At 47.6% G+C, this 11,452-nt stretch overlaps 1 protein-coding gene across 1 annotated transcript in view; it reads left to right on the top strand.

The window, feature by feature from the left end:
• Nucleotides 1-3,484: 3,484 nt before the first annotated feature.
• Nucleotides 3,485-11,452, top strand: part of LOC311224981 (calsyntenin-2-like) — a gene marked incomplete at both ends in the record, with an annotated part of 513,638 nt that continues 505,670 nt past the window's right edge. Inside the window, 2 exons of the mRNA XM_084310155.1 lie at nucleotides 3,485-3,633; nucleotides 4,468-4,676. Of these exons, the coding sequence (XP_084166281.1) occupies nucleotides 3,485-3,633; nucleotides 4,468-4,676 (358 nt within the window). The remainder of the gene's footprint in view (nucleotides 3,634-4,467; nucleotides 4,677-11,452) is intronic.

Raw genomic sequence — 11,452 nt, 5'->3', positions numbered from 1 at the left:
CGCTATGGGGACTTCTGATGCATGCCCATGGACACAGACAATTTTAACTCTTTCCTCACTCCACAACTCCCTGGGGACATACTTGGCCTGTACCAGAGACTGTGTGCAACCTGTGTCTAATAAGGCTGACAGGGGCCTGCCATTCAACATGACAGACATGACTGGTGACTCAGAACTGTCCTTAGGGGAGGCGCCTAGAGCTGGCCTAGGTACATAGCAGAGACTTGCTATCTCTGGCTTTCTAACGGGACAAACTGGACTGATATGGCCTGCCTCACCACAGTTGTAACATACAACCTCTGACCTATTCCTGGCATATCCTCTTACAAATGGCTTTGGCCTAGTCTGGCTCGAACTGGGCTGGTTGAAACCGGGCTGCCTAGGAGAGTAACTACCTGAACCACCCATCCCAACACCCTCAGACTTACCTCTGGCCTGGTGTAGTGTGCCAGCGTAGCGGTGGCCCCTTGGACCTCCATGTGCCGTCACATATGTTTCCACAAGCTCTGCAGCCTCCGCCGCCGTTTCTGGGTTGCGCTCCCTCACCCAGGTCTTAACCTCTGGATACAACACCTTGATGTACTGCTCGAGGACCAGCTTCTCCATGATCTCCTCTTTGGTGGAGGTGCCATAACCCACCCATCTACAGAACAAGTCCTTGAGGCGGGTGTAGAGCTCATGGGGGGCCTCATCTGGTGGTGTGTCGTCGGAGCGGAACCATTGGTAATAAGTGTCACTGTTTATCTCATACTTCCTCAAAACTGCTGCTTTCAAAATGTCATAGTCTCTGGTATGAGCTGGGTCCATAGCTACAAAGGCACACCTGGCCTTACCAGTCAGCAGAGGAATGAGGCGGACAGCCCACTCTTGTCGTGGCCAGCCATACACTGCTGCCAGTCTCTCGAAAGTGGTCAAAAAATGTTCAACGTCATCAGATTCCTCTAACCTCACCATCCTGGGTTCTCCACCTGGGACCCCACTGGCTCGTCCCGTTGGTGGACCAGACCTGGTTGCCTCCAGGTCCAACTGAAGCTCGGTGACCTTGTCGCTGATAGCACTGAACTCCCGTTCTTTTATTTCTGCTTCTTTATCCTGCCTTTTATCCCGATCCATCTGGTACTGCATATGCATCTCAAACATCCGTGCCAACCTGGCGAAGCTGGCCTCCGGCCCTGCAGTGGGGCCACTTTCCGATTGAAAGCCATCCTCGAAGGCTCCCCCTGTGGCACCCTCCTCTGCAGGCTCTTGCTGTTGCTGTTGCTTTTTGGGAGGCATCCCTGAAGCTTGTAGTCCTCTTTACTTCTGACACCAATTGTGAGGAGGCGGCCAAGCGAAGGAAAAATGCAGTCCGAGTCAGGTTGCCATCACCCAGTGGTTGGTTTTTTATTCTATTTGTTCTTTTGCTCCCCAGTGGGAAAAACGGGAAAAAACATATTTTAACATAAATACAAAAATAATACAAAATGATTAAACATTCTTTTAACAAATATAAACAACTAGGCCCTTGGCTAAGGGACCTAGGTCTTAGTTCGGCTGTGTCTCGCTTCCAAGCCTGTCATTACTTCTCCCTGAGAGGAGCCTCCATCCCTGGCTTTATGCTGGAAGCTCCTCCTACAGGGACAAACCAAAAACAAACAATCAATTAATCAATACAGACATCAATTTACACATCCAATAACTCTGGACAACATGGATACATTACTCCATCATGATCTATCATAACCAAACACTAAACAGTGTTTAGGGCGCTTCATAAACCTATTCCCCTCTCGTTAATGAAAATCCCCCCCCCCTGTACTCTACCACACTTGGTTCCTTCCAAATCTCCCCTCCAGAAAAGGCCCTGGCCTCTCCCAGTTCTGGTTGGGCAGCCAGATATCCTACAAGGAACCAAGTGGGAGCACAGACAAATGGTATTTATCAACAAATGCATGTACTTTAATTCTACATCACATGTTATGCTTTAAACCAATGTGTCTGTATTACAAAACAACATAACAAAACAAACTAGGCCGAAAGCCTAAACTAAATGTTTGGCCGCATGACCACATGTGGGAACAGGTCAAACCACTTAAGGCCCATGTGCATCCCTACTTACAGGGCATGGGATAGCCCCATGACAGTGAGATTGTCGCAGTCAAGGAGGGACAGGAGGTCGTCGGAGGCGGTGATGTTGTCAACATGAATGTTGAAGTCGCCAAGGAGGAGAATTGAGGAGGTGGATGAGCTGACGGAGGTGAGTAGATCAGATAATTCTGAAATAAACACGGGGAGGGAGGAGGGGCACGGTAAATCAGGATGACAAGCACAGGCTGGGGGCCAAGCAGTTTGAAGGCAAGGCATTCAAATGATGTAGCAGGAGGGGTGGGGACAGCCTTAACCTTGAAACAGGTACAATGGAGAACAGCAAGTCCACCACCCCGCCTTCCAACACGGGGTTGTTGTAGGTAAGTGTAGCCTGGTGAAGTGTTAAGAACTAATTTGGTATCTGCCTCAACAAGGGCACGTAAAGTCAAATTTATGGTCCAAAATAATGTCATTAATGTAATGAGATTTGTTATTGAGGGACCGAGTGTTGAGGAGAGCAAAACTGGTCATGTGAACAGGGGCAGGAGTGCTGGGAGTGTGTAGCTGTAAGGGCCGGAGTAGGCTAAAATGCACTCCACGATTTCTAAAATCCTTTGTGAGTAGTGATCTCGCGATACTCCCTGTGCTATTATGCAGAGGTCTCGCGGGGTTTCCCGTACTACTAGCGCCAGCTGCAACAGAGCAGCGACACGGCGACCAGCAGAACAGATAGATGGAATAGCTGGGTGTTCAGGCTGGGAGTAAACAAACTTCCTCCGAGTGCTTCTGTGGATGTAGCGAGGCCGGCGAAGAAGTCCAAGTTGTTTTATGGGTGTGACGAACGTTGTAAAGTTGTGGTTGTTGAGACTCAGGAGTTGCAGGATGGAGTATTTCAACATACCGGGCGCCGGATGCAATGTGTCATGAAAATACAAATTAAGCAAGCTCTATACATTACGAAATAAATGAACAATATACAATACAATATGTGTGTGTGTGTGTGTGCGTGCATGTTAGTGGGTGTGTGTGTCTGTGTGTGTGTGTGTCTGTGTGTGTGTGTGTGTGTGTGTGTGTGTGCATGCATGTTAGTGGGTGTGTGTGTCTGTCTGTGTGTGTGTGCGTGTGTGTGTGTGTGTGTGTGTGTGTGTGTGTGTGTGTGTGTGTGTGTGTGCATGCATGTTAGTGGGTGTGTGTGTGTGTGTGCATGCATGCTAGTGGGTGTGTGTGTGTGTGTGTGTATGGTGGTGGTGATAGGGGGTTATCAGGAGAGCATGAGAAGAAATATGCTGTTCTCACAATCAATGAAGACAATCCAATACTTCACCCGATCTGACCTATACACAGTATGCCTTGGACAAGCAAGGAAGCCGACGGGTTCGTAAGGTCACAGGTTCGATTACCCCCGACTCTGACCAAGATGACTGTACGTATTCCGGCCGCGAGCCGGCATCTGGCGGCCGGCATCACCATCGGAGTAACCTTGAGCCCCGCATCCCACCCCCGCTTCAGGGCTGACTCACTCCAGCCGACCCTTGACCCTCAGACCTCTTCTGATGGAATGCGCTTGTGGAGCTGTGTGTGTGGAGCTATGTGTCTAACTCAGTGGTTCTCAAAGTTGAAGTGGTTCTCAAAATGTTCCCCCCTCATTTCAGATATTGATTGAAGTGTGTTTTTAGTCAACGGCGGGAAATTGGGCAGGTTTCGGCTGTCCTGACTGTGGTGGGAAGTTCGTTCCACCATTGTGGAGCAAGGACCTAGAATAGCCGGCTTCTCTTTGATGACCCCGGTATGTCAGGTCAAGGACCTTGAAGCGGATATCGTGTGGCAATGGGAACCCAGTGTAGTGTTGACATGACATCACACACTAACCACGCCTACGTCCTTGTCCTGGTGTTATCTAAAGTCTCTAAGATCTGCAAACAAAAGACTCACCCAAAAGCATCACCTTTTACGCCTCAATTAGTAGTTGAAACACTAGCTTCCACTATGTAGTGTGCCAATCAGATGCGCTACCATGGAAACGATCATTTACTTAGTAGAAAAGTAAGAAGAACACAGATGTCTACAGATAAAACATTTTGAACACAAATTCAACTATAAAAGTGGATTTTCTATTAAGTGAGGATATCACTATTGCATGTTATATGTGATACAGGCAACAATGTAAAGTCATGTAAGCACTCGTGGTGGAATCTTGTGGAACCAAATGTGAACGCGTTGGAAACACGTCTTCAGTAATGGTTGTGGGAATTGTCCAGTTTGAATGACGTTTCTCTTCCTCCCCTCCTCTTCCCCTCCTTTCTCTCTCTCTCTCTCTCTCTCTCTCTCTCTCTCTCTCTCTCTCTCTCTCTCTCTCTCTCTCTCTCTCTCTCTTTCTCTCTCTCTCTACGTCTGTGCCAGGGCGGTGGTGCACATCCAGGTGAACGACGTGAACGAGTTTGCGCCGGTGTTCCGGGAAGCGGAGTACCGGGCCGCGGTGACGGAGGGCAAGATCTACGACAGCATCCTGCAGGTGGAGGCCACCGACCAGGACTGTTCTCCCCAGTACAGTCAGATCTGCAACTACCAGATCAGCACCACCAACACGCCCTTCGCCATAGACCGCAACGGTGTGTGTTTTAACCCTACGCTCTCAAAAAGTTTGAATGCTATGCTCTCAAAATGTTTTAACTTAAAGGTTTTAAACCTACACTCTCAAAAGGGTTTAACCCTCCGCTCTTGACCTCACCGGTGGCCATATTCAAACTAATTTACTCTCAAACTAAATTAATGTGTGCAATAATTTTTTTTGGTACAGTGCCCCTTTAATAGCAACACAATATTTTTCTTTTTTAACTGTATGTATCGATATGTGTTTAGGTAAGGACAACACATACCTGCATGTGAGTCTATAAAACAAAGAGATCTCTGACAATCATGGTTCGGGTGCGCTGGAAAACCTGCTCAAAGCAGTGCACATTGCAGCACGTCGTGCCGGTCGTGCCTCACTGAACCACTGGTGAGATGAGGAGATGTCGGCAGCTGAAAAGAACATTGGGCCTGTCTCTGGTGGAAGGCTACATGACAAGAGTATGTAACAGGGTTAAGCTAAGAGGAGGGAGAGGTGACAAATGGGAGGCGAGGTCCTCGTTGAAAATCAACACCACCGGAGTAGCTCTTGACAAAATGGTCACACGTGCAAAATCATCTGTTGAATAACAAACCACCACCTAAATATAACAAATGTCAATTTCGATATTGGTTTATGTCAAAACTAGTGACACCGCTTAGCCTGGCTTCCCGTCTTTGGTTGTACGTCGTCATCAAGCGGTATACGTCATCAATATACATTTTGTTTGTATATCAGTGCCCACATTCAAATGAAAAACGTACTAAGCGTGTTATCAAGCGCAAGTCAGACAACATTATAAACTGAACGTGAACAGCAGCTTTTTTTATGTTTCACTTTCACTTACAGAGTCGTTTTAACTTCACATGAAGGAGAGAAAGAAGGTTCTAGAGATCTAGAAGTAGAATTAGAAACTACTGTCTGTCCAACAATTGCGTACTAGTCAATTAAACAGATGTAGATGGACAGACACAGCGGATAAATGTAGCTGTATAACATTAAAGGTCAAAGTAAGCGATCACTTATTGTTTTGTAAATTGTCCGGTGTCACTGGTAATACTGGTGTCACAAGTTTATTAATTTATGAATACAAATTTCACATCACCACGGCAACCCTACTGAGCTCCCATGGTGAGATTACTATACATTTGAATCCCATACTGAAAAAGGCAACGTTAAAATCGTGTTTTGATTCTGTGATTCTGAATGAAACAGGCTTGTCAGGTAGGACTTTAATGCTGAGAGGGACTCGATTTGAATAATGACCAAAAGACAATGGCAACATTTTAAGTTTACAGTCTTGGGAAGAAACATTTTGATTGACATTTAATTGATTGTGTTAAAATCAATGATTATTTTTTCAATTTGATTGATTGTTTGACAATGATTATTTTTTTATCGGATGGATATTTTGTTTACAACCCTGACTACCTGGAAGGGTCAGTGACAACATGTTGGCAGTTTCCAGAGGTAGAAAATAATAAAATTCTGATATTTAAATACAAGGAAATACATTTATTTCTAAACGTTTTGGCATGCGTTGGTACGACTAAACATACATTGGTTGCACAATGGAGCAAATGTCAGCAATGTACTGTATCTCAGTGTGTCCAAGACTCTCATACATTCTTTATAGAGACAGCATGTGCTTACAGCAGTGGGTCAGGTCCCATATTTCTTTTGACCAAGGCACCCTTGAAAGTACCTAAATCGGCACAGACACCGCCTGCACACACGTCCAACAAAACGAGATTCAGATCAAATGAAACCAGAGTGGAGAACACTATTGCCCATTTGCACTTGACTGATACATATTGATGTTTTGAAACATACAGTAAATAAGCATTCAGTTGCAGGTATAGCCTCTTAAAATTGTATGTGTCATTTTTAAATATGAACAATATCGATGTTTAATCGGCGTATAAACTTCCTTTGACGTGTCATTAAATCAAGTTGGATAATCTATGTGTTATGTAGATTTGAATAATTAGAGTGTGAAATGAGCAGATTGTGCACGGCACCCCTGAAGAGTTATCACGGCACGCCAGGGTGCCGTGGCACCCACTTTGGGAACCACTGGTTTACAGCATGCCTAAGTTCACACACACACACACACACACACACACACACACACACACACACACACACACACACACACACACACACACACACACACACACACACACACACACACACACACACACACACACACACACACACACACACACACACACGCATGCATGCACATGCACACACACACGAATGCATGCACACACACACACACACACACACACACATGCACGCACACACGCACGCACACACACACACACACACAAAGACGCACACACACACACACACACAAAGACGCACACACACACGCACACGCACACACACACACACACACACACACACACACACACACACACACACACACACACACACACACACACACACACACACACATACACAGGAGAGTAAACAGTCTGACAGATGTCTAAGGTAAGGGATGCTCTCTGCCACCCAAGGACAAAGTCAAGCTTCTGCCTCAAGGTCCAGGAGTCAGATCACTCACACACACACACACACACACACACACACACACACACACACACACACACACACACACACACACACATGCACACATCTGTTGTGATCAGATTTCAGGATTGTCTGTATCCCCATGTCCTTTGCTGACCTCTCTCAACTTCCCGTTTTCGATCCATCTAGTTTCACTGTCTCCTGTAGACCTGACATGATCTACTTGGCAACTAATGCTGGGAATAGCCAGTTAAAGGGGAATACAATGCATTTTAAGAATTAACAGGTTTAAAAGCGTTGGGGAGCTGGTTTTTGCTCATGCATTGTTTTTCTCAGTCAATTATCACATTTTTGGTCATACATTATGTTATACATTATATTTCAATCAGGGATTCATGTGACACAGACAATTGTCCTCATTCTCGAACGTGTTCGTAAGTGCCTTGGTAAGTGTCTTGGTAAAAGCGTCATACTAACATACGGAAATCCTGCTCCAGATTCCTGAACACGTGAAACGGTCTTTGTAAGTGGGGGAAAACGTTCACAGCTGTGCTCCGCTGAATGAACTGACGTCACTCATTCGCAACTCCGGGCGCGTTCACATTTCCCCTCATTTGCATACAGACACGCCCCGCCAGCTCATTATAAGGAGGTGAGAGGGTCTGCATTGCATCTCTGTTGTGTTGATCCTTGTATTAGGTAGTGCAGAACCGATTTGCGACTGATCACAATTCGATTAGATTAAAAATGTATCGTCATCATACAGCACAAGTACAATACAACATCCAACCAGAGTACAAATGTAATAGTAAATTACGCTTAAATTGTTCTTTATTTAGTTAAGTATTTAGTTAAGTATTGTGTGATTTTGTGTGAAGGGCGGACTAGCAAAGTAAGATTTTCATTGTACGGCATTGTCTGTTTAACTGTGCACATGACAATGAACAATCTTGAATCTTGAATCAATAGTAACATAATGCACAGGTGAGAAAAGGTTTCATTTGGGATAAATACTTGGTAATTGCTTCAAGTCGATTAGACATCATCGGAATTAAATCATTATAATGATAATAAATACAATGATTATGTTTTGCATTTATAGTCATGACTCAATGAGGAATCTGAGCATTATACCGAATCCTGGCTGAACGAGAACATCCCGGACAGTGCAATCGAACAGGAGGGCTTCACGGTGGTGCGCGCCGACCGGAGTAAACAGAGCGGCAAGCAGAGAGGCGGAGGGCTTGTTGTCTTTGTTAACTCCAAATGGTGCCACCCGGGGCACATCACCATTAAGGAACGTATCTGTTCCCCCGACATTGAACTATTGGCACTGGGTCTGCGGCCATACTATTTACCGCGAGAAATAACACACGTCCTGGCTCTAACTGTTTACATCCCACCCAGCGCGGCGGCGGCGCAGGCGAGTTTTTTTTTTTTTTTTTTATTTATCCTTTATTTATCCAGGAATGTCCCATTGAGATACAAGATCTCTTCTTCCAGGGAGTCCTGACAGGCGCAGGCGAGTGACGTCATACACTCCACCGTCGCAGCGCTTCAGACAAAACACCCGGATGCATTTATTTTTATCAATGGGGACTTCAACCATGTCAGACTGAACAAGACCCTGACAAACTTCACCCAGTATGTCAACTGCAAAACCAGGGGAGACAAAACTCTGGACCTCCTGTATGCTAACGTGAAGGAGGCTTTCAGTGCGACTTCCCTGCCCCCCCTCGGCCAGTCAGACCACAACCTTGTGAGGCTTGTATCCACATACACGCCTCTCATTAAGAGACAGCCTCCGACCACCATGTCTGTCCCACAGTGGTCTGACGACGTTGAGGAGGAGCTACAGGAGTGTTTCAGGTCGACAGACTGGGATATGTTTGAGAGGGCCCATGGTGATGACATTGATGGACTATCCCACTGCATCACAGACTACATCAGGTTCTGTGAGGAGAGCATCGTACCCACAAAAAAGGTACGCTGCTTTTCAAACAATAAACCCTGGATTAGCAAGGACATTAAACACCTGCTAAACAGGAAAAAAAGGGCCTTCATGGCAGGGGACACTGAGCAGGCCAGGGCTGTCCAAAGGGAGCTCAAAAAAGAGCTAAGGGCAGCCAAGGTCAGCTACAAGGACAGGCTGGAGGGCAGACTACAGGCCAACAACACCAGGGAGGTGTGGGCGGGGGTCAGGAAGATCACTGGTTTCAAACAGCAGGGCACAGCTGTGGAGGGCCCGCCAGAGCGTGCAAACGAGTTCAACTCGTTTTTCAACCGCTTTGACCAGAGTGGCCTCCCCACACCCCTCCCCCCACCCATCGACACCAGCACCAGATCACACCTACAAAGCAGCCCCCCCACCCCCCACCCACCCACACCCATCAGCAACGGCACCCCACCCCCAACACCAGCAGACTGCCCACCACCCCCAACCCTGACGATCACAACCAGTCAGGTCAGTAGGCAGCTCTCCAGAATTAATGTAAACAAGGCCAGAGGACCGGACAACACCAATCCCAGGGTGCTCAAGGTATGTGCAGAGCAGCTGGCAGCACCGCTCCAGCATCTTTTCAACCTCTCCCTGAGGCTGGAGAGGGTGCCCCAGCTCTGGAAGACCTCCTGCATTGTCCCGGTGCCAAAGAAGGGATGTCCCAGCACCCCCAACGACTACAGGCCAGTCGCTCTGACGTCACACGTCATGAAGACGTTTGAGAGACTGGTCCTGCAACACCTCAAGCCCCTGGTGCGTGACTCCCTCGACCCCCTGCAGTTTGCATACCAGGCAAACATCGGGGTGGAGGATGCCATCATCTACATGCTCCACAGAGCGTACACGCACCTGGAGAAGCCACGCAGCTCAGTGAGGATTATGTTCTTTGATTTCTCCAGCGCCTTCAACACCATCCAGCCGTCACTGCTAGCGGAGAAGCTCTCTGCGATGCAGCTGGAGCACGGCTTGGTGGCCTGGATCAAGGACTACCTCACTGAGAGGCCACAGTACGTCAGACTAAAGGACAGTCAGTCTGACGTACTGGTGAGCAACACCGGCGCCCCCCAGGGAACTGTGCTGTCACCCTTCCTCTTCACCCTCTACACCTCAGACTTCTGCCGCAACTCCAGCGGGTGCCACCTGCAGAAGTTCTCAGACGACTCCTCCATCGTAAGCTACATCACCGACGATGATGAGGAGGAGTACAGAGCCCTGGTGGAGAGCTTCGTGGGGTGGAGCGACAGCAACCACCTCCAACTCAACACCAGTAAGACCAAGGAGCTGGTGGTGGACTTCCGGAGGGGCAAGAAGAGGCCCCCCCCGATTCCCATCTCCATCCGAGGGGTGGATGTGGAGATGGTGGACTCATACAAGTTCCTTGGGGTACACCTGAACAATAAACTGGACTGGTCGGACAACACAGAGGCCCTCTACAGGAAGGGACAGAGCAGGCTGTTCTTCCTGAGGAGACTCAGGTCCTTCAATGTGTGCAACAAACTGCTGCAGTCTTTTTACCAGTCTGTTGTGGCCAGCATCCTCTTCTATGCTGTGGCATGCTGGGGAGGCTACATCAACTCAAGGGACACCAACAAGCTCAACAAGCTGGTGAGGAAGGCTAGCTCCGTGGTGGGAGTCAAGCTACCTAGACTTGAGGTGATGGTAGAGAGGGGGATGATAAGGAAGCTGGATGCCATCATGGAGAACCCCTACCACCCCCTCTACGACGAGCTAGTCAAGATGAGAAGCTCGTTCAGCCACAGACTCATTCCCCCCCGACACTCAACTAACCGCCTCGGACAGTCCTTCATACCAGCGGCCATCAGGCTCCACAACAGTGGGCAGCGACTAGCAGCCTCCAGGCCCCACAACAGGGGGCAGCGACAGCGACTGCTACCAGACATTGACCTGGGACTTATAGGAACCCAAGGGGGACAACGTAGACTACCCTGGTACTTTGATTAATGTATACTCAGTAGATAGTAAATTATAACACTACCTCATGCATACTGCACCTTATGTGACACTGTGAATAATGTGAATATTCCTCAGCTAGTCAGATAGTAAATTATATTGCTATATTGATCAATTTGTTTACACTGCCTGTGTTGTCCTTTACTACCTGTATACTGTGTTGTTTTACTACCTGTACCCCTCCCCCCCTCCCCCCCATGCTGCTATGATGCCTGAATTTCCCCAAGGGGATCAATAAAGGAATATCTTATCTTATAATTATTTAATTC

Source organism: Notolepis coatsorum, assembly GCF_963971535.1.
Source record: "Notolepis coatsorum genome assembly, chromosome: 1".
Lineage (NCBI taxonomy): Eukaryota > Metazoa > Chordata > Actinopteri > Aulopiformes > Paralepididae > Notolepis > Notolepis coatsorum.
Note: the sequence above shows the minus strand (reverse complement) of the source record. Positions and strands in the feature narration are given on the sequence as shown.